The sequence below is a fragment of the Lepidothrix coronata genome, unplaced genomic scaffold (genome assembly GCF_001604755.1).
Source record: "Lepidothrix coronata isolate B3197 unplaced genomic scaffold, Lepidothrix_coronata-1.0 Scaffold163, whole genome shotgun sequence".
NCBI classification, from domain to species: Eukaryota; Metazoa; Chordata; class Aves; order Passeriformes; family Pipridae; genus Lepidothrix; species Lepidothrix coronata.
The window spans coordinates 922,704-947,645 of record NW_016690343.1 but is presented as its reverse complement, the minus strand read 5'-3'; the positions used below and the strand labels follow the sequence as shown (position 1 = coordinate 947,645).

General features: G+C 35.5%; 1 protein-coding gene across 20 annotated transcripts in view; it reads left to right on the top strand.

The window, feature by feature from the left end:
• NRXN1 (neurexin 1) overlaps window positions 1-24,942 on the top strand; it is a 704,201-nt gene that overhangs the window by 208,842 nt on the left and 470,417 nt on the right. For all 20 annotated transcript variants that reach the window (XM_017829343.1, XM_017829340.1, XM_017829336.1 and 17 more), the window contains one exon: window positions 24,461-24,762. In XM_017829343.1, the coding sequence (XP_017684832.1) occupies window positions 24,461-24,762 (302 nt within the window). The remainder of the gene's footprint in view (window positions 1-24,460; window positions 24,763-24,942) is intronic.

The following is a 24,942-nucleotide window of genomic DNA, read 5'->3' as shown; positions in this document are numbered from 1 at the left end:
TTTGCAATAACAACAAAAAAGGGAATTCCAAGTGTTATGCTAAAAGAATAACCTGTTTGATGGGAAACTGGATTTGCCATACATAGATTACATTCATCAGTCCTATGAAAGGAAACTTGTGATTCAGAGGTGAGTTGATGAAAGAAAAACTGTGTGAAGCTGAAAACCATACAAATAGATTTAATGCAGAGACATTTCCTCCTCATTGTTTACTGAATTTTCTTGTATCAGTGGTGGCATGACCACTTTTGAAGTCTTGCAACTTTTGCAGTGTATTTTGAACAAAAAAAATTGTTTACCAACTTTCTGATTTTTTTTTTTTTTAATTAGACCATACTCCTCCAACCACTGAATGCGCAGCTGAAAAGGATGAAAAGTTCCCATTCCAGTCATGAATGCTCTTTTTTTTTTTTGTACTGTTTTGATTTTCCAAGCTCAGAAAGGTCAGGGTTATTCAGCTTCCACTTGGCCTCCTTCTCTGAACAAGTAATCCACATTTCAAACACATTTCAAAGTCTGGCTCTGATAAGAGGCATTGAAGAGAACAACAGAATTCCGGCACATTACTCTGACTTGACTGCACCAATTACAGGACAGGCATGAACAAAAGGCAGTAATGCTCTTGGGAAGGAGGCTTCCCCATATGGATGTGTGCTGTGGCTAGTGCATTGTTGACTTTACAGCTCTCTTTGATAAATGATCAAGAGCTATTATGTTTCTGTATACAAGCACAAAAGGGAAAATTTAAAGAAAAGTGATGTTATCACCTTTTATTGTTGGGATTTAATTACAAGCCAATTACAAAGGCTCTTCTAGACCTATAATATGTGAATGAGACTCCTAGCAGGAAAGGAATGTTTAGGGTTTTAATGACTATGTTTCATGGTTAGAGGGATTTGAGGGGCGGAGATTGTTATGAATGTTTGCTGGGACTGCAGTTACAATCTAGCTGTTAAGTGAATACGGTTTTGCTGAAGAAAACTAACTGTTCATTGAACTTTTGGCGTCTTTGGCAACCAGATGGATCTGTTGCTCCTGAGCTGGATCACGTCTGTATGTAGTTGTAAGTTAACAGACTTGTTTGTTACAAAGATTGTTAAATCTTGTGGGTTTAGTGTAAATAGAGTTCATAAAGGAACTGAGACACATATCATCCTAGTAATAGGGTTAACCTTTTACTAGCGTAAAACAGACAGGGAACAATGACATTGAATCTACCTGAGCAACAAAAAAAATAAAAAAGGGAGAAAGATGTACTTACTTGAACATACTATGAAAAAGAAGCAACAGATGTTAAGAGTTAAATTTATGAATATTTTAATTTTTTTCCCATAATTTGTTAGGTATTCACTTATGCTAATGGGTTTTTTAAGTATGGAGATACAGTTGGCCTCTAAGGAATTCATTCAGCTTTCTCTATTATTTAGTAATTTGAATTGGGTGTGAGAGCAAGGATTTTTTTTTTTTACATTAGTAGTTAAAACAGTAAAGTAATAAACTATCATAAAAATGTTATTTTTGCTAATAATAATATCTGAATTCTTTTAAGAGTGTTGTTTAGCTCATGTTTTACTGTTACAGTATAGAAAAGCTCTTTAAAAGAGAAAATATTAAAACAAGTTAAAAAGGGGAGGAAATGTTTCACAACCAAATTGGCTTTAGAATTATTACCAAAAAAAAAAAAGAAAAAAGGTCTTGGTACATATTTTTTTTTAGTAGACTCCTGTTAGATTAAGCAGAAAGCAGGTTGTCATATTCCACTTCTGATATTAGACTTCCATGTTCTTGGTTATCAATTTCAACTACCGTTACAGATTTTTTTAAAGCACTCTTTTGGAAGAAGATTCTGCAGCAATTTCTGGTTAAGACATAGTCTGCAGATACTCATATAACTATAGATCAGTCTACAGCCATTTGTGAAAGAAATGGTGCATGAACAATACGAATTCACAGAGGACCTGTGAAGAGAAAATGACTTTCCTGATGAAAAATGAAAGCAAGGTAGGAGAAATGAGGTTGAGGCATATGAGATCAAACCTTGCTCTTCTAACATATAGAATTTTGTCATTTATTATTAAGGCTCTAAGAACTTGCCAAAATTATTTCTTCATTAGGGTGATATTTGTGCTTCAACCCTCTTCTCCCTATCCCCAAAAAGGTTTAAGTGGGAATTAATTTTTGGGAAGTGCTTCAGCTTTTAAGTGAATTATATCTTTTACTTTTTTTTGTATGTGCAGTATATGGCACTAGGATAATGAATAATAGATGTTATTTGCCTAAAAGCAAAACTGCAGCTGCAGACACAAATACAAAATCAGTGCTATAGTGCAATATTTCTTTTCCCTTTTTTTTTCTTCTTTTTTTTCTTTTTCCCAGAAAGATTTGAAATGCATTGGTTTCTTTGAGTCAGCTGAGATACAGATGGAGCCAGTCAAACATGGAGCATGTCCAGCATTCCCAAGAGATGTTTTCGGTCTATTTTCTAGTCAATAAGTTTCACAGGAGAAAAATGACGATAGCATTGATGGTAGTGTCTTCCCTGCAGAAAGCAGAGAGGATGGAATATTTCCACGGTGAATTAAAATGCACATATTGCTGAGCAATGAAAACAAATTAAGGCAAATTCAGTAACTTCATTTTAAAAGCAACAGTGAGCTTTAATTGTCATAAATTCAGAACTAATTAAAAACATGTTGACAAAAATTGGACCAACAGCTTGTCATTTTCAAATCTAAGTGAAAAGCAAAGTGCTGAGAATAAATTACAGGGTTTGAATTCAGTTCTTAAGTTTAGTGCATTTGCTACATGTAGGATATCTCAGGCTCTTGGGGGAGAAGACAGTAGAAAGTATCAGAAAATATTATTTTCATGTGACTAATATTTTACAGATAAGCTCTGGGCTTGATGTCTAAGCTTTGAGAACTGGAAATATTTCTCAACAACTGGGTCTAGATGAGTGATTCAGTCCTATTTTAACTCCATGCTGGGTGAGAACTAGGCAGGTGCCATCTCTTGTCCCTTGCAACATGTAAGGGGGGAGTAAATCTAGGGACAAGGACTGTAATGTGTAGCTCCAAGAGGTCCAGATGGGTCCCAAGTCTGGATTATTAAGTAAATAGAACCACAAGATGTGCTGTGGCACATAAACTGCCCCCTCAGTATCTTCCCATCTGCTCTCATAATAACTAGTTATAATGTAATGTAAAAAGAAATATTCAAATCCCCAGAGGTTAACTATTTCAGGATTGAGAAATTACCAAAACCTAGAATCACAGAATGGTTTGGGTTGGAAGGGACCCTGAAGATCATCTAGTTCCAACAGCACTGTCATGGACTAGGATGCCACCCACTAGACCAGGTTGCTCAAAGGCTTATCCAGCCTCATCTCGAACACTTCCAGGTATGGGGCAGCTTGTTCCAGTGCCTGACCACCCTCACAGTAAAGATATTCTTCCTCATATCTAATATAAAACTCTCCTCTTTCAGTTTAAGACCATTCCCCCTTGTCCTATCACTATCTGCTTGTGTAAAAAGTCGCTCTCCCCTTTTTTTTTTTATAAGTCCCCTTTAGGTACTGGGAGGTCCTATAAGGCCTCCCTAAAGCCTTTTTTCTCCAGACTGAACAACACCAACTCTCTCAGCCTGTCTTCACAGGAGAAGTCCTTCAGCCCTCTGATTATCTTCATGGCCCTTCTCTGGACCCCCTTTAACAGGTCCACATCCTTCTTGTGCTAAAGATCCCAGAGCTGGATGCAGCACTCCAGGTGGGGTCTCACAAGGGCAGAATAAAGGGGCAGAATCACCTCCCTCAACCTACTGGGCAGACCTTACTTAATGTAGCCCAGGATTTAGTTGGTTTTCTCGGCTGTGAGTGCACATTGCCCACTTGTGTCTTGCTTCTCATCCACCAGAACCTGAAGTGTCTCTCTGCAGATCTGCTCTCAATGACTTCTCCCAGTCTGTACTCATGTCTAGGATTGCTCACATCCAGGTGTAGCACCTTGCACTCAGACTAACATACCTTTATATGCCAGTTAAGTTGACATGGTTCTTGAATGGAAGAATAGTATTATTCCAGGGAATAGAGTGCATAAATCTTTTACTTTGCATCTTCAAAATATTAATATATAAATATTTGTTTATGCAAGGTTGTGCTACAAGAAGAACTGGAATATCCTAGCAGTTAGTATTTCACAACTGTCTGCTCAGTAAGAAAATATATCCACTCTAATGTTTTGAAGCAAGCTCTTCATTAATGTGCACATACTTAAAACATGACACAGGTGCCACAGGGTGACTGGATGCAAAATCCAGAAGATTTTGAGTAGGTGAGGTGACATGTTTGTGTGTCATGGTATACTGCAAGCTCTAGACACTACTGCCATACAAATCTGAAAGATATTGAAACTAGGACCAAAAATATAAAGAATTTTTTAAAGTATAGGCTAAAATGAGCATCCTTTCATCTCTACACAACTTCAGTGAAAGGCTTATGACAATATACTAGATAACTTCTAAAATACAACCCTAAAATAATTAATGGAATGCCCTAGGGTCCATCCTAATTCAGGGTGTAAATTTGCAAGGCCTGTATGTGAAGTGCAGTGACTGATAGGATGTAACGTAGAAGCACGTGATTATTTTGCTTTTTTAAAAACTCTGTGACAAGTGTGGGATTTTGTTCTCTGAGTCAATTACTTGTTTATAATTGAAGTTACCTGAGTGACTTTGCATCCTGTAGTGAGTCTTTAGGAAAATGAATGAGAACTATTTATACAGCTAGTAGAAAGGCAGAGAAATAAAAGCATGTGTAGTGAAGGACAGAGTAAAGTTGTTCATGCCTTCTTTGCTGGTTAATGGTCTAGGTAAATTTCAGAGTAAATGTAAGTGTCTAACCAAATTTCATCCTGTCTTACTTTCAAGAGGCTGAATTGCTCAGCTACTCCCCTGAATAGAGTAGAATAACACAATGTGTCAGCAACAAGGAATGGTTAAGAACATCAAGATCACAGTTATGCTGGATTTCACAACCCCATGTGAAGGATGGCATCCCTAGCCCTAGGAATGCCAACAGAAGTTTGGGGTCTGACTCTTGAGAATTCCAACTATGATACTGTTCAATAAATTGTCAGTTATAACTGATATAAAAATCTACTAAGACTCTAGTACACCATACAAGATAAAATTAAAAGTATGTGGGGTTTTTTTTGAGATGATACAGTTGACAAAAGAAAAATTCAACTCTCTTTTCTGTGAATATATAATATGAAATTTATTACTTGCTTCCAGGATGATTCATTTATTTTTGAACAGTAGTCTCACCGAATGAATTTTATTTTGTGTTCCTCTGTTCTAGTGGCTTCAGATCACTGATTGAAAGGTATTAAGCTCATATCCAAATAGTCTAATTTGAGCCTCTCTTTATTTAGCATTGTATGTGGTATGTTTAGAATCATCTGAAGAATCATTATGTGATAGTTGGTAATCCTCAAGTAACAGTGGCTAGTTTTCTGTTAGCTGTGGAGTCTGTACACTGAGATATGTACAACAGTGCTAAAGAGGGGCTGTATTTTCTCACACACCTAATGGCATAGCTGTTTTTTTTTTCCTGCTAACTTGCTTCATTAAGTTGTCAGACTGAGCAGCAAGAAATGAGTTGAGTTGCTTCATTTGAGGTATAATGAATACTTTTCTTAAGTTATTTTTTTTCATGACAACAAAATACTTAGCTGAGAAAATTTAGTATAGCAAGGTTCATACCTGTTTTCCAGAATTCTCTTATGCAAGTTGGAGTACCTGACTTTTAATTAACAAGCCTCTCTGTGGTGCACCTTACTGCAAAAATAACAAAGACATATACTTTTAACATTTGTTCATAATAATCACCACTGAATTTCCTAGCTCTGTGTATTTAAAATAACCATAAAAGATTTTCCAATACGTCTTATTGAAGGTACTTTTTATATACTATAAAGGACTTTAGCAGCAAGTCCTTGGTGACTTTTTGTTCAGTTACCATGGTAACTTTGAACTCTCTTTAGCTGTGTAAAAAGCATCTTTTTTGGTTTTGTATTTTTTTCCACTACCAAGAAAAAACATGTTTGGTTTTGAGAAAGAAGAAAAAACAACCATAGTTTACCAGAGAAGCTTGTATATTTTAAAAAGGCTATTTTAAAATTATTTGATTGTTGTGGTTTTTTGGTGTTTGTTTGTTTTGAGTTTTTTTTTTTTTTTTTAACTTAGAATTACTGTAATGTGGAGGAAGCAACTGATTTCTGAAAATATAATACATTAAGAAATTGTTCCCTGGTTATGAAATACGTACAAATACATATCTATATTTTTGTATATATTCATATATATACAAATAGGAATTACATTGCATTCATATAATAAATTAAACTGTAAAGGTTCTGTAAATTATCTTTGTAGTATGACCCAGTTCAGACTTTGAGGAACTTAAGGAAAAAAAAAGAAAAACACGAAAAACCCAGGTTTGTATTAGAGCTGTGTTTTAATAAAACTCTTATTTTGATGTGAGGGATATGTAGCCTCTATTCTGGACAGATTGTTGGGAGTAAGACTTGAGTAGAAATATTTGAATGTGGGGTCTTATTGGGGGAAAATGATTATTGTAAAGCAGGAAAAAATATTTTTGTGAGCACATTGCACAAAAATAATACAAAGTTGAGCTATTCATGGTCTTTAATATTAGGCTTATTTATTTGCATCAACTTGAGAAAATATTGATAGAAGAATTCCTTTGTAGTTTATGTTTTCTATTCAGAATATAAAGATATATATCTGTTAATTATGGAATTGTCTTTGTGATGGTTATCAAGGAAATGTGATAGTAAGCAATTAAATTGTATAATCAAAAATGAGCACATAACAAAATCTCTGGCTTGGCAGTATAAAGCCTGAAAACTTTCATTAATTCCTGCTTGCCTTTATTATATTAAATATTTTTTTAACTTTCCCTTGATGAAAGTCACATTGCTTCTAATTACAACACAGGTGCTTTTGTGATACTTTAATAGGAAATACTCTGATGTAGCAAACCAAGGAAAAATAAGACTGTGTAAGCTACTTCCAGCTCTATTGCTTAAAAAGTGTTTGTGTAGTCAGCAAAGTTCCACTGGTTCTACCAATGTCTGGCAAGTTCACCCCACCAAGTTTCTTCACTCATATTTTCTCTTCTAAACTTTTTAAAATTTGAAGGATACAAAATTGGGGCTAGAAATTTGAAGCAAGGGGTAACGGATCAGAAACACCTCTAATGTCTATTAGGGAAAAGGTCAAACCTTAATTTTCAGTGACTGATATTTTTTCCAATGCTGGTTCTTTAAATAATCAAGATGGGGGAAATTTCTTGCCTTTAATAATAAGCCATCTTTATTCCAAATGCACTATTTTGGGATTGAATATTCTTGTTCTAATACAGTGTGGACAGTGCCCAATTCTGTCCTGCAGTTTAAAAAAAAAAAAAAGCTGTTTTTTCTTTTCCACAAATATTATCCCATGATGGTATATATCTGCCTAAGAAGGGGAGTCCTGGCAAGTATAAGAAAAATTTAGTTGGGTTTTTTTAGCTAATAAATACTAGTGTTCCCTCAAAGGCTGAAATGATACTGTTTGGCTGCGACACAAGCTTTTGTTCCTAAAAGCAACTACATTTTTAGATTTTTTCTGAGGAACTGCTCATCTACTTGAGGAAAAATCCCCAAAATTAGGATTAGGTTTTAAAAATCTTTTTAGTGCATAGCCATTAATTACACTGCCTAAATATTTGTAGACAAAATACTTAGATGCAGCTAATGCCTACATCTCACTTCAGAGTAGATTATATTAGCTTCTTGGATGTAATAAATCCACTGGGTCCAGTGCTTGAATTAACATAATAATTAAAGTTTCAGCACATTGTTGTAGGTCACAGTAAGAAAATGTTTAATCTTTCTGCATTCATCTGTGCACATTCAAGGCATTGGGAGGTCTACAGAGACTGAATTAAATTTAAGTGTACCAGAAATGAGCAGGGTGTTTTAAGAAAAATGTGAAAAAGATTTAGCTTTGTTGGGAGCTGTTCATAATTGGTTTTGTTCTAACAATAAAAGATACAGCAAAAATTGGGTCACTACTCAAGTTACAGCTCATTTTATGAGAGAAAGCTGTGGGTGTATAAGAGCCAAAACAGAATTATCCTGCATCTGCCCACTTGAGGATTTGGGGTTGGTTTGGTTCATAGATCATTGTCTATGGTCAGCTGTGACTATAGGAAAAAACATACAAAGTGCTGCACTGGAATGAGTAAACACAGGGTCTAGTAGGTCAGGTGAAAGTTACTCTGCTGTAGGGAGGTGGTACTCTACAAAATTACTGGAGTGTTAAGAAAATGAAATCATGCTTTTCCAAACATAATGCCAGGCTTGAAAAGTTGATGACATTAAGAGGAAGATTAAATGTCCTTTTATGAGTCTTGAGAGAAGCCAAGGAATATTAAAAGTTATCTTGTTCTAGCACTACTCACTTACCAAGGAGAAATATCTAATACTGATTATTGCATCATCAGAAGTGGGTCAAGATGCAACTTGTTTTGAAACCGATTTAGAAATCCATGGCAAATTCCTGAGTTTCAATAGAATTTTTAGTTTTCCTTTCTTCTGAAACAGTTCTTTGCTATTAGGGGGTAAATGGATTTAGTCATTTAATGGGTCATTTGCTATGATAACCATCCACTTGACAAAAGAACCTCAACAAGATGGGTGAAAAAAAGTTCTCTGTATTTCAGTATTCTGAGAAACCAGTGCAGGCTGCTGTTCAGCTTTTGTTTGTGCTTGCACAAAGAGCTCAAAAGGTGAAAGATTAGGATAGAAAATAAAAATGGGGACCCTGAAGCTGCCTGAATCAGTCTGTCTTTCTTGTATGGCAGCATGGAAAAGTTGCTTATTAACTCAGTATTGGGGGAGTAGGGAAATAAATGAGAGGCGTGTAGCAGGAAAAACAGGAACTGCAGGAGCTGCCCTTGGATACATCAAACATTTGTATTTTCGTGGCTCCCAGACTGGTGAATGTTGCCTGCTTTTGCTTATGAAATGGAAATACTGTGCATATTGTCTCCATAGCCCCAGACTAATATACAAACAAATAATCCTCGAATAATAAAATAATCAAATTATAATGCAGTTAAATTGTGTTTTACCTCTAAATTTGAGTTTAGGAATCCAATGAAAATTAACTCCGGTAGAAGAGAATTAAGAAAGAATGGACTACGAATTTCTTGTTTAATGACAATTAAGCAGAATTCTTAATGATGCATGTACCTTTAATTTTAAACCATTTACAACTGTACTACTCTCTCATTTGAATTCTGCAATATAATATTATCTCAGCAATGTACCGATGCATGGAATTCTAATATGCTTTAAACACAGCTTCCTATTAGTTCTCAAACTGAATGCTATAGGGCTTGCAATCAAAACTCTTAGGAAATCTGTAGGGAGTAGGAGCCTTGGGGAGAAATACAGATAACAATTACAGAATGATTTCTTGACTGATGCAGTAATTCCCTTTCTTCCCTGAAAGTTCAGAAAGGTTTAAATAATTTCATGAACTAAATAACTGACCTGATGTTTCTGTGATGAATGCTAGCGTGTTTTGTCAAGAACTCAATTTTAATTAATTTGAAGGTGTCCAGAGTAGTAATCAAATGGCTTTAGAAGTCTAATGACATGTACTCAGAATCAAATGTCTTGTGTGTTGTGTGTAAAGGGCTTTACTTATTCTCAGGGTGCTATAAAATGAAGAGGAATTTTAGAAAAGCAAAACTATATTCAGCAGTACAAAGAAAACACTAGGGTCGTAGAAGAAGGTTGAATTATTAGCTTCTGGAACTCAGTGCAAACATTTTCTGTATATTGATCCTGTCACCCTGGTACTGCACCATGGCATTTTCCTAATGTAATAAATGTAAAACCTAACCAGCCTCTGGAGCTGTATGTCTAAACAGCTGATGGGTAATTACAGGAGACCTAGGAGGCACAGACTGGGGGGCGAGGGGGGTAAATGGATGCTGCTAGGAAGAGCATTTGTGTTCAAATTATGATTTGAAGCAAAATTTCATTTACTTTATACTGTAAGGAAAGAAAATAATTTTTTTCTCTGAGGGGAAAGGAAGGGTTTTATTACACTGAGAGTTTGCAAAGATTTTTTTCTAGTCTGCAGTGTATGTGTTTTAATAATCAATCCATTTATATTGCTTGCTCCTGACTCCTGTGTAGTTTTGTGTGGGACCAGCAGTTATGGTCAAGCCATGAAGGAGGAACCAGCCTATGGCTCCTGCTGTTGTTGACACAGGCTTCAGTCTTAAATTTGTTTTCCTCATTGGTTAGGAGATAGAAATTTGTAGAAAATAGATGTCAGTTGCCAAAACATTTGGTTCGAGGATACAGACTCCATTGCTTCTTTCCCTGCCCCCTCCAGTCGACAGCTTAATGGAGTACCAGCAGCTGTGGTGAACCCAATCTTCATGCCTTGATGTGTAGGGAAACTTTAAACTCTGAATGAATATTAGATTATTCAAAAAGAAAGGGCAGCGAAACCTGAAATTTATGTAATATGCTTGTTGATAGAGTATCTCACCTTTTCTCTTTTGATTATCCTTTGTAAGATATGTTAAATTATTTTCAGTTGTGGTTTTTTGTGTAAGTGTTCTTTGGATGATTACAGTGTTGTTTTTTCTTCATATCTGTAGACCATGAGACTGTAAATAATACTCAGCTCTTATGCAGTAATAATAAATATTGAAATAAGTTAAGCAGTTATTTTAGACAGGTTCCTGAAGAAGCAAAATTACTTCTTAACATGTAATGTTTCTAAAATGAGTCAGTATCTCTGACAGTGTCACTCTTTCTATGTACACCTTTTTTCTACCTTTTCCATAACGTGAGAAATGAGTTCTTAAGTTTTATGTTAGATGCGTGCAATGATGCAAATATGTCAAATTATCTACGACACTGTAAGTATCTCACTTTCTTAGACATATTTATTGCATAAAAAACAGGATAAAGTACCAGTGGTGCAAATATGCTGTCTTCAGTGGAATTTACCAGCAGATATCTTGGCCCTGACATGACAGCAAATCTTTCCTCTAAAATATCAATACAGCACTAGAGTCCAATTATTTTTATACTCTGCTAATCTTCTTTTGCTTTTACAGTGTTCCTGCAGACTTCTATAAAAAGACTATTGGTAATCTCAGTAGGGAGCCCTCCTTATCAAGCAGTTTCAAAGATTTATGACTTCTAAAAAAATAAGGATGAGGAGGTAATACTGAATTAATGGAGAAGGAGCTCGTCAATCTTCAGAAAACTGACTGTGTAGCATATATAATACTGATTATTTTGGCACTTGCAGAAATTTTCTTGGATTTTCTCAGATTTGATAATAAGACTTTGTGATAGTTAGAAATCTTTTATATTTTTACAATACATGCCTGAAATGGTCATTTAATGATAAATCTAGACATAGCTCTCTTTATATATTCATAGTTGAAAATAAATCAGTGCACATTGCTAAATACAACTTTAAAACTATGGTCAGACCGAGAAACTTGCTTGTTGCTCTCCAAAAGTCTCATTTAAAAGAAAAATTGGTATCAATAGTAGGTCTTGAAAGCCTTAGTTTCTTATAGCTTACTGGTAGTACGTTAGAACATTATTATCTGTTGAAACTTGCTGTTGAGTCCTGGTACGTACTGAAAAGAATAATAAGAAATTCTGTGGAGAAGGACATGGGGGTCCTGGTAGACAACAAGCTGTCAACAAGCCATCAGTGCATCCTTGTGGCCAAGAAGGCCAATGGGATCCTGGTGTGTATTAGGAACAGCATTGCCAGCAGATTGAGGGAAATGATCCTGCTGAGGCCCTATTTGGAATTCTATGTCCAGTTCTGGGCTCCACAGTACAAGACATGGAGCTCCTGGAGCAGAAGCAGTGGAGAGCTAAGTTGGTCAAGGGTCTGGACAATCTCTCTTATGAGGAAAGGCTGGGGGAGCTGGGCCTGTTCAACCTTGAGAAGAAGTGACTGAGGGGGGACCTTATTAATGTGTATAAATATCCAAAGGGTGGGTATCAATAGGATGGAGCGAGGCTCTGCTTGGTGGGGCCAACCCATAGACCAAGAAGCAATGGGCAGAAACTGATGCACAGAAGGTTCCACCTGAATGTGAGGAAGAACTTCTTTCCTGTGCAGGTGACTGAGCACTGGAACAGGTTGGCCAGAGAGGGTGTGGAGTCTCCCTCACTGGAGATATTCAAGAACTGTCTGGGCACAATCCTGTGCCATGTGCTCTGGGATGACCCTGCTTGAGCAGGGAGGTTGGACCAGATGACTCACTGTGGTCCCTTCCAACCCAACCAATTCTTTGAAGTTATAGTAAGAATTATCTTGTTTAATATAGGTAAACTTACAGGTGTTACTTGAAACTTGTTAATGTATCAATCGAGCTTCTTTACATTGCCTCCTCCTTTATCATGTTATGGGGGTAAGCTTCAGAGGATCATGGAAAAAGATGTGGGGGAATAGGTTTAAGATCTTCAGTATTTCATCGACGTCTTACTATGTGTTTCAGAAGCTTTTTCATTATACAGAATTGGGATCTTCATAAGCAGGCTTGTTTCATTAAGTGGCAAGGACTGAGACTAGAGCATTTCTTTCAGCGACACTTTTTTCCTAAAAGTCATCACTACATAGCTGCCACTCCTCCTTTATAACTAAACTTCCTTTATAACTAAATGTCAATTGCATTGGTAGCTATCTGTGCTTATTAGCAAAATAACTTTGCTTGCATACTTTGCAGTCAGACATACCCAGATTTTGAGACTGCCACATGTGAAATTACCATTTGAATATCTATAATTGTTACTTACACAAAACCCTGGTGTTATATTCTCCAGACATAGGCCTTGCTGACATACGCAGTGCTCTTTACCAAACAACTCTCATCTTCTATAATATTATGACCTAAATTTTGATGGAGGGCAGGGAGAAGAAGGGTTGTGAAAAACAGTTGTGTCCCATCGAATCATTACAAAAATAATTGTAGTTCTGCTTTTTTAGTTATCATTCTGGAAAGTGAGTGTTAATTTAAGATCCAATAGTAGTGCCAGACAGGAAAAAAATAGCTATAATACATCTGTGTATGATATCATCTGTCAGACTTCTATAGATTTAATGAGGCTTTAGTATCTTTTCCAGAATAAAATGTGTTAAATTAGTTTGAATTTAGTTTGCTTTTCTTCATATCCTTAACATGTCCCTACTTCTATATTTTTTATCTTACTGCTGTACACAAAATACTAATAGAACTGTGGGGGTTTTTATTATTAGGGCTTATTCTGCTCTTCAGATGTGATTGGGGATTTTCAGTGGCTGCTGATTAGTGAGAACATTGACCAGCATACAGCTTAGCCTACCTTTTCCTCTCAGCAGGAATTGCAGTGCAATAAGAAAGGTCTCTGAAGGAGAAAAATTAAGATACGGGGAAGAGGGGCATGGAGAATAGCACTGAAAAAACAGGGGAAAAAAAAGTAATAGGTCAAACTGTTTCTAGCCTTAAGAGATTATCATAACCACAAAGGTTTTATGTATGTTGTAAAGTCCTTCGAGTGTTTCATCTGCATTTTTAAATAATCATTTCATAATTATGTACAAGTGCTCTGGATTTGCCCTTGAATGTTTCTTACAATATATATGCAGGTGGTTGCAGTTCTGTGTGAATACCTATGGATGTTTTTCTCTGTAAAGTACAGACTGTTCAGCTGTCTTTATGGCCATGACCTTGACAGGAATTCCTGTTATACAAATAGTTACTAATAATTTTTAATTTGTCCCCATTTTAAAATACCCACTGTTTGTTTGTTTGTTTTTAACTCTACACAGTTGATTCTTTCCAGAGAATGATGATGTCTGTTCTTAGCTCAATTCACTAAAGGTCTGTGTTATGCTCCTCACTTAAATTTTTGTGTTGTCCTTAGAGGTTTGCCCATCAGCTACGTTCATAGAGAGAAAATATTATTACTCATTGTAGTGATAATTAATCGATTTAACAATTGGAGGAAGGTTATCTGAATTTTTACTTAAGTTTATTAGATATTAGAGTTTAATACCAATTATTCAAACCAAATTAAAATGGCAATATTCTTTTGCTCACTAAATGAGAAATTCTTCTATCTTTGTCCACTTTTGCAAGAAAAAAACCTGTTTCATAAAATTTTACATTATTTATATTGAATTTCTTGTAACTCTTACACTAGTTTTTAGTAACAACCTTTCTGATCCCGTAGCTCATTTGGACACTTGACCACTGATGGTGGCTGAAGGTGCCAAAAGAAATATCAAATACACCAGAAGAAGGCATATTGCTCTTGTTGTTACTTCTCATATGCAGGCTTATGTTAAAAAATACAATCTTGGTTGAATTATTATCCATGTGACAGTGAATTAAGATGATAAAGCTCAAAGAGTATTTCTGGCTCATGGTCTGCCTGTCTTTGAAAAGTTTTGAGGTTCTTATATACCCAGAATTTAATCGATGGAAAAATTTCTTTTGCTGTTCGTAGCTGTCATAGTAGTTCTTTTAAGTCTATTTGAAGAGAAAGGGTTGCAACAGGGTGTTAGGAATGGCTTGTTTAGATAAAATATTTCTAGTGTAGCAATAGGCCATTAGCACATTTCAGCTCATTATTTTAAACAGTAGATTCCTTCAGTTAAGACTTGGGCTTCTCAGGTCCCCTTTGTTGCTGTAGGATTCTTTCATAGAATGTGTTCCTCACATACTCAGTAGCTTGGAAAGATATTTCTTTGTTTAACAGGTGAAAAAACTCTATTAGATGATAGTATTCTCAACAGGCTGGAAGATATGCTAAAACTATTGTTTTCATATTTAATTTCCCATGTTTATCGGAAGACTAAGAGTTATAAATAGCTTCTTCCAAACATGTTTTGAAGACTAACGCAGAGATGCAACAGACTTTTCCCCAATGTTTATGTGTAGACATTCCTTCAATGATACAATCTTAGGCACAGACTGGGGGGGGGAAGTGACAGGTGTGTATAATATCCTCCGGAGGGTGTTTGTTTTGTTTTACTTTTTTCAAAACCATGCTGTAGTTGTTATTACTGAGGCAAGTGCTGCACATTCCTTTAGCACCTCTCTGATACAAGTGCAAAATTGGTTTTAAAACAGGGACTCATCATGCACATAATACCATTGCAGTGGCATTCCCTCTGCATCTCTGGAAAGCTTATTGTTGCAAAGGGCTTCTTTTAACGGGAGGTAATTAGGACTAGAAAATTGCTTGTTGTTTTTTATCACATCCAAACCCCAGGACATGCTGCACTAATTCCATAGTGCTGTGTGGTGCCATAAGAGAGGTATCCAGCTGATGTTTAGGAAGTTTCTTATTAGCGTTGGAACTGTTCCTTGTTAGAGCATTTAACTAGTTAACTCTTTCTACATATTATGATAAATTCATATAATGTGTTACTTTGGGGCTGTTTTCTTCCTTATTCTTTCATTAGAAATGTATGTTTAAATATAACACCAGCAAAGGCAAAACACTCTTTCTTTCTCTCCTGATGCTCATTTTTACTAACAACAATGAAAAATTAATGTGAGTCATTTGGAAAACCCTCAGCAAGTAGTAAGGTGGTACTGCTTTTTCCAAGGAGCAGTTCAGGAAATGAATTTTTATCCAGGATACAGACTACTTTCAATTTTCACAACAACTGCATTTGGGTTTTGTGCAGCTCTCCCCTGTACTATGCAGGCAGAAGAAAGCCAGCCCAGGATGGGAAGAAAGAATTTTCTTTTCCTGTTTCATCACTCAAATCACATTCATTCTAAAACTTGCCTTTGCAGAACTTATATAGTTACAGAGTAAATTTAAAAAACATTATTTTTACTATTATAACATCAGTTTTTCTACAACTCTGTGAGCAATCTGATATTGAAAGTCCCTGTGCTTCTGATCCTTTCAAAGCTGAAAATCTGTATTTTGCAGTTCAGCTGTAAAGTAGTGGGAACCTTGAGGCCTGAGAAAGGCCTCTGGTAAGTTCTACAGCACAGTTTTTACCTTGGCAGAAAAAACTGAATGCTGTATTCATTTCTTGGTATAATGCTACTCTGGTTTCCCAGCATCTAAGGTTGAGTAAAAACAGTTTTTTTCTGTGAATGTAGAAGTGATATGAGTATTTGACATTTTGCAGTTTATTCTTAATTTAACAAGAATGCCTTCAAAATCATGATGTTAAAATTTGGGGTTTTGAGTATTTATGTAAAAGGCATTATCACTAAGATATAAAATGCAGGACTTTCTAATCTACTTATTAATGATACAACTGTTAATTGAAAAAAGGTTTGCTTATTTTCACCTTGTAGCAGTTTAGTATCTAATGTACACTAAGATTGCATCATTCCTAAAAAGTCCTGCTTGCTTTCCTATCCCTCCCCAATTGCAAATTTGCTTTTGAAGTGCATATTCTATGTGATTAAATAAAAGGAACTGAAAATTAGTGAGGAAATTGCATGGTCTAGCCATTTTAGAAATGAATTTAAATTGCTGTTTAGCAGAATGGAGTAATTTATCACTTATCTAGTGTTCCCTGTAAGTCATTTATCATGAGTGGCAACTATCATAATTTTATTCTAATCTGAGATGGTGGGGAGGGATCAGAGGTTCATACTTCCTGTAATTTGCAACTAATTTAATGATTGTATGTAAAACAAAACAGGAACAAGACAGCTTTTCCAAGTTTTTCCTCTACAATGTGATATTAGACATGAATTTGTATCACTTATGCTGTTAAATTCTTCTTGTCAGGTAGAATTTTTCTTTGCACCTCATTTTACTTAAATGGAGACGAGTTTTATGTTGGACACAAGAAGTGCAGACTTTGGTGCCCAGGATTACAGGTGTAGTGTTTTTGATATAAACCAGGTACTGATCGTATATGTCATGAATAGACACTATGGTGGCCCAAAGCAGTTGGTTATAACAACTACCCAAAGCTTTATACTTCCCTTGTCATAGTTTTGAATGCATTGTTTTCTCCTGGAGAAGGGCTTGAGTTGGTTCACCAGCTTTCTGCATTTGTGGAATGAATAGGCACTTGTACAGCATTTTTCTGCAAGAGGATCGTTTAAAATAATAAGAAGCCCTTGAGAAGTGATTCCTGAAGTCCTTCAGAATAAGTTGCTTATGGTCTTAAATGTTTTGTTCTCATGTTAGGCTAGTCATTATCATCTCATAATGGACTTACTCCCTAATAAAGGAAGTAAGAAAGTAGTGTAATGTGACTACTAAAAATGAAATTTATTTTAGAATGGTTTCTGGAGCTGGTAACTGCTGTTTTTGTGACAGTGCATCTTCGTCTTTCTATAACAATGGTAGCTCTTTTCAGACTGAAAATTCCCATTTGCACTTTAGCTGTTTGCTTTTAACAGCCTTGAGTGCAACTTTCTATATTTACTGATTTATGTGTAATAAAGACCCATCTTGTTTCTTACTCAAAGTTTGCTAAATATTACAGCAATGGATTGTGCAAAGAATTTCTAAGTATGCTAACAAATGAGATGCTCATGAATAGCAACTTCAGTTTCTTTTGGAGAATCTATTCCAACATTAGTTATCCTTTTCAGAGTACACCATTATAATAAAGAAGGGAGATAGAAATTTGTATTTAAATAAATTTAAATAAGGGGGGAAAGGGGGCATAAAAAAAAGGAAATAAACAGGTAGATATTTCCAAGTTGTGGATTTAGAATCATGAATCTCATTTTCCCTCTGCATTGCTTCCTTGGAATTTTCAGTGAAGGCAAGGAGAATAGTTTCTGGAAAGGAAAAAAGATTGTGAAAAATGAAAGGAAGCATGGAAGATTCTTCTATTAAAAAAATTATTTACAAGAGATGGGAACAGAAAACTGCTAGAGTATAACAACAGCAGTACTTTTAAATATTAATTAAACCATAACTGATAAAGTAGACCGTCTGTATTCTCTTTAAATTAATTTCTTAGGCTTTATTGTAATTCCATCATTTTTGTTGGTTTCATACTTAAGTCTTAAATTTGTTAAGTAGACAGTAATATTTTGGTTTCTTCTTTGAGTGCCCTCCTGATTTGTTTGTGTATGCAATCTGGTAAGCCTATTTTATGTAACTGGGAAACTAACAAAGGTCAAATTCAGGTAATAACGTTTGGAGAACTACTTTATACTTCTTCATCTTAAGATTGAGTGAGTGTTGTATTAATTGAAGAGTATAGGCTGGCCTCTTAAAAGAACAGTATACTGAGAAACCTTGTGCATGGTGCATCCTGAGATCATTCTAGGTTCAGTGGTGCACACCTTATGCAGAGTGTGCCCATTGTATTGTAATGGCAAGCCATTAGTTTGCTATTGCTGCAAAGTTTACTACAGAAGTAGCAGTTCAGGTTGTTTGGTTTTATTGTATCAGTCATTCTTGTTAATGGTTTTGTCCATGTGCTGTTTTATTGTAGTTTTCCCTAGTTGCTTTACTTTTTCAGAAAGACTTTATAAATAAGATGATGGCATACCGGAAAAATGTTTGAATTTTAAACTGTTGTGAAATGGAGCACTAAACAGTACATCTGGGAACATAGTAGACTCTGGTTTGGCATAATTTATTTATTCAGTCAACATTTAATGTTTTGAAGACTGTACAGAAGGAACTTGGCTCTTAGAAGTAGAATATCACTGGTGTCAGCCTATTTTCTCTTTGACAATAATTCTTTTGGCAGACAGATAAATTGACAGCACTCTACCAGGTTTTGTTGTGTAATAATAGATGGGGGTTTTACATGACATGGATTGTTGGATTTTAGTTAATAAACTTATTTTAAGACTTTTGTTTTCTTCTTTTTTAAAGAAACATTGCAGCTATCAATAAACAGATTTTACTCTTACTCTCTCTGTACATTTTTATTTCTCTTGTCTATGATCCTATTATTGTTACTAGGTAGTAAGATCAGAGTCTCTAGTCATATGTATGTGATTTAAATCAAGCATGGACACATGATCAAATTATTATGGAATCAGACAGACCTATTTTGTGATGTGGTACTGCCAGTGAGTAGGCTAGACATGCTGTAAAGCTTAACATATTGCTTATATAGGATTATAAAATATGCTAAGGTCTGTGGAAGTATTTCTTCTAGATGTTTCATCAGACTAAGGACTTAAATGAACCTCCGAAGAAGTGAATATTAAACCTGCTGTTGACTTTATTGGGGAACAGGGCAAAGAAACATACACTTTTTGCAGCAACAAGGGCTTTAATAAAAACATGCTTCTTGTCTGAATTCTTTCTGTGACACAAACAGATCACGTTGTTCTGTATTTATGCATAGTCTGTAATTCTGGATTTTAACTGCCATAATACACAATAATTTGCAGTACTCAAAATTCAGAATAAAAACATGTTAAACTCTGTTGCTGATGTTCATATTATCTTGTGCTTTTCTATGCAGGTAATTACATTTTAATCATTAAATGAAGTGCAACACTTCATACTGGCTAGAATGACTGCCGTGCATTTTAATGGTTTTTCTAAGTGTCATTAAGTGATAATTTGAAAAAATAAACAAGCAACCAGCAGTATACACAACTGGTTATTAATGAAGCCTATTCTTAATTTACTTATAGGATTAACAAAAGTTGTGGTATGAAATGTAGCAATAGATTATTACTGGGTTTTCACATGAAACATTTGAATTTTTCTTTATTTTTTAAATCTATCCCTTCTAAATAATGCGTTAATATCAAGAGTACAATAGTACATCTGCTTGGCATTAAAGAGTTGATACAGGGATGCTTACTAGTGTTCTTTAGTGGCTTTTCTGTCCCGTGTCAAAACATTTTTACTCACGTGCCTCCTGCTGTATGTCTGCTAAAAATGGCTGGTTTTCAGTGACAAACACAATAAAACTTTGTAACCTGATTTCCTATTCTTGGTTTTCCTGAACCTTTGCTAGCCTACACTGAAATCATACAGTGGCAGAACTATGGCTCTTTTACCTTCTATCTTCCCATTTCATAGCTGCTTATGGCAAGGCAGTGTTGTAGTTACAATGCCTGACTACTTTCCAAATATCAATGCCATATTGAGGGCAAAGATGCCTGAGGTTGCATCCAAGTGATCATAAGGGGGACTATTAATTTTTTATGGGGAGTGGATTACTCTAAAGGCTGCAGAAATGTGGAGATATTGTATTGGTATCTCCCCTCTCTTCAAATAATTTCTGTAATATTTGCAGTTTGGCCAAACTGGAATGTTGTCATAGAAGATATTTGAATTCATGCCATTGATATCTCTTCAAATAAGGAAATGCTGTTTCTGTTGAGATGCTTCCTGTGAAAAGATACTATGCACTTAATCTCCTTTCAATCATTTGAAACCAGAGGTTTTCAGGATTCATTCTTCTATAAGGCCAGGAAGTATATTTTCAGCTATCAGATGCCTGTGGGGAAGTATTGTAGTTCTTAGAAGGTGGCACCTACTGGAAAATGAGATGGCTATCTAGTTGAGTATCCAAACTGTCTCATTAGCTGCTCAGTCAAGCCCTGTGACTTTTAGTCTGTCAAAATATTTTTTTTCTAACGGTGAAACTCATCAGAATAAAAAAGTCAAAGCTCTTTTATCTATTGACATCAGAAGTGAATTTCCTAATATAACAAAATGTTGCTGAATCATTTCAGTGTTCTCAAGCTTAGCTTCCTAAAAGCTATTTACATCAGAAATCTCAATGAGTTTTACAGAAAACATAGTAATTGGCAGCCCATTATTACCATAACCTTAAATGGCAAAGGAAAGGAATGGAGCCAGTTTGGATCAGGAATGATGCCAATTAGTCAGGGAGCCCATAGTTGCACAACTGGAAGTTTAGAAGGTGACACTGTCTTGAATCCATAAAAGGGAGAGTTTGCCTCCTGATTCTGCAACACAAGGGCCTACTGTTGTCAGACCGGAACATCTCCCAGTTATCTGAAGAATGAATGAGACCCACCTGATAAACATTGGAGCTCTGATGCACCAGCAATCGACCCTAATGAATTCCTGCTAGGGGGTCTGTCTTGTAGTATGGCAATGAATTCTGAAATCCAAATGTGTAAAACTCAGACCTACAACATGACAGTGGCAAATAATGGACACTTTTGGTTTGGCAGGAAAGCAGAAAAGATAGTTTGGTAGGAAAAGTATGCAATGAATGTCTTTATCCACAGTGTTCAGGTTTTTCCATATATGTTTTCTGAAGTAAAATGTTATGCTCAGTTTTACCGTTTTTGTTTTCAACTTCAAATTCAGTTTTTAAACAAATGAATGCTAGTTTGATGTAGATATAAGTAATTTGTTTAAAAATTAAATGCTTCAGTATAACTTAAAAAAGTCATTCAACTCCCAGTACTTCAGATTCAAGCTTTCTATCCAGTTTTGTTGCTGAAATTGGTGATTAAATAGAACCCCATCTTCATTATTTCTTTCCGGAAAAACTTGAAAGGGGGTATCATCACTCTGTGAATTTGGGGAAGCTTCATACATGAGTTAATTTTGATCAGCTCACATGCCAGAGTGATGGCACAGTAAGATGAAGGGAATAAATACAGCTTACCTAAGACTCTTTAAGTGCCTTGTATGAAAATCATTAAACCTATCAGTTAATGATAGTACTTTGGTGAAATTACTGAGTATCATGGACTGTATCATTGAAGCTAAAAGGAATGGGAGAGAGTTAAAAAATTAAAAGTAAGTGCTGCAGGATTCATAGTGTTGTTTGAAGAAGAATTATTCAAATTTTGCTAGAATGAATTGCTTGCTTCCTCAGGTCCTTATTTAGGAATAATTATTAAAAAAAAAAAGGCCTGACATGTATTTAAGCTCCATGGATTTTCATATCTGTGTGAATGATCTGGTTTTAGAGAAGTTGTTTACAGTGCAAATGTGTGCATAAATATTTTGCACGTTGATTCATGTATGTCCTTCAGTTCTTTGTGTTATAGTCATTAAATACAAGGGACAAAACTACACATACCAGGTTTCTGCATCTAAGTTTTATTATCTCTCCATTGTAGGTATTCATGCTGGTTTAATATGCTTGTGCAGCAAGCATCCACACCAAATAAATTTGCTCTTGAGCATTTATGCTTTTATTAAATATTCATTGAATGAGATGCAGGGTATTCTTGCAGTCTGCTGCTTTTAGTGCATTGAAACCCCAGAAAATGCATTGTTTGTGAATTCTTTATGCACAATGAGCCAAGGTATTCCTTCTCTACTTAAATACATCAGGGTCCAGGATGTGCTGCCATCAGGGTGGTGGGGTTCTGCATGTAGGACTGATTTGGAAGGTTTAAGACCTGGAGAATGGGTACAACCACTCCTGTGTGTCCTTAGTGGAAGCTGCAGTGTCTCTTGACCTGCTGTCCCAGACAGACTAGGAAGGGTTATAAGTGTTTTATTGCTTCTCTTTCGGTAAGGTAAAAAATAAAGACTTTTGGACAGCTTGAATAAGCTAGTTTTTAGCCTCAATCACTCATGTGGAACCTAACTCATGTCTTGAGTTAACAAAGAGTAACACTTGTCCTCAGTGTCAAAAATTTATGCTGGATGAAAGTGGCTTGGTGATACAACGCCTGACTCATTTTAACTGCTTTTCTCTTCACAGTAAGCATCAGTCAGAAGACCTCTAAGAATCTAACTTTTGTCCAGAATGGAATTCCATGTTAAAAAAAAAATAAAAAATCTCAGTACTTTTGTTCTCCTCAAACTGGGAGGGTGGAGTTTTCTCACTGTTTAACCATTTGTTGCTTGTAAGCTTGTAATCACCCAGAAAGGTGATTAGGTTTGATTTGGAGGTACTAGCTTTCTAGATATTATAGCCTTACAGAAGCCTGGTCAGGATGTAGCATATTTTAGCGATATATATTCAGAAATATACACTTGTCCTGCATATTTATTGTGCATGATGAATGGCCAAGGCAGGAAGCAGTGTGTGTGCTGTGTGTGACCAGCTGCTTCTTGTAAGAGAGGAACATGGCTTAGTCTGAATCTGGAGACTGGTTTTGTTTGATTTTGTGTTTAGTGAGATGTGCTGTCAACAGAAGGGAAAAGCATCCTTAAGGGTGCTCAGAGATGATTTTTTTTTTCTTCTTTTAAAAAAAATGTTTGTTTACAAAATAGGCCAAGGTAGTGAAATCCAGCTGTGGATTTACTTGGGGTTAGATACAAGGGAATCTTGGTTCAGGCTGTAAAGAGAGCATATTTGATAAACTGTCATTATATTTTTTTGCATAGTAAGGTAGTATGATCTGGCTGCTGCCACAAAAAAAGCCCAGTGAAGCAACAACAAAAGACAAAAAAAATCCCACCAGAAAACCCAAACCGATAAATAAAAACCAAAAAAAATCACAAGAATTCTGTGACAAATCCGTGAGAAAGCACTTCAAATAATATAGACTAATAATTTTTAATGTTCTTATTTCAAAGCATTTCATACCTTAATCATAAGGTATGAAATACCTTATAATCATACCTTAATTGCATAAACATCTGCAGGTTTCCATTGAGATGTTACTAACTTATTGTTAGCTAAACAACTAAATTTTGACTTTTTATGGCTCTAAACTCTGTACACCTCTAGTGTAAGGTCAGTGTATGTGTTCATCTGTAAGACTTAAGGGGAAAACATAATCTCCATATATGTTACACTTGCTTTTCTGATGAGATTTAAAGCTTAGCTTCTGCTATTTGTGTTTCTTAGTCACCTTCAGGATAAACTAAGAAAAATAAACCTGTATGGCACATACTGGCTAGTAAAAGTACATCCTGTAAAAAAACCTGTTTGTTTACTGATGCACATTAACTTGCCCTCTGGCGTGGTGATGTATAAAGTTTTAAGATAGATTCTTAAATGAATGGTTTGTAGCTTTGGTTTATTCAAGACCTTAGGCCAGAGCAACTGGAAATATCTAGGTTATTGATTCTTGTTGAGGTGTTATGATTTTAGCAAGAGTTGGAAAGGAAAATATCTGTGTTTTGACTTGAATAATGTTTATACATTGATTTGGTTTATACGCTCACCTGAACCTTATATATTTAGGTGTGTTTCAGATCAGATTTCTTAAATAACATTAATGCAATTGCTGATTCAGTGTATTTTCTGATGTTAATCATACACATGAAAATTCTGTAAGAAAAGTTAAAAATATGTTTACAGTAAATCTCAGTTATCTCTCTTCTTCATGGATTTTAAGTGTTTTAAATGAATAACTTTTTGATACAGTGCTTATACTAATACTGTTAAATTAGCTATGGAAATAATTCATGCAAGTTGCCTTTAATTACGTGCCAGTGACTTACTTGTTTGTTTCTCTCCTTTTGTTTGTCAGGAAAAGAAGAATATATTGCAACGTTCAAGGGATCAGAATACTTCTGCTATGATTTATCTCAGAATCCCATACAGAGTAGCAGTGATGAAATAACTCTGTCATTTAAAACACTTCAGAGGAATGGACTGATGCTTCACACAGGAAAATCGGCTGATTATGTCAATCTTGCACTGAAAAATGGAGCTGTCTCCTTGGTCATTAATTTGGGCTCAGGGGCCTTTGAAGCACTGGTGGAACCTGTGAATGGGAAATTTAATGACAATGCCTGGCATGATGTGAAAGTAACCAGGAATCTGCGTCAGGTAACAGTACAATGGATACAAGAATAACTGACTTTGTTATGAGTAAATGCTTGATGATCTGAAAATTGCATAGTGTGACATTGGATGTTTAGCAGGCATTTGGTTAGTTTTTTATGTGCACCAGGAAGGATATTCCTGCCACACTTGAGCAGGGGCATATCTAGAAAGTAGTAGGGCAAG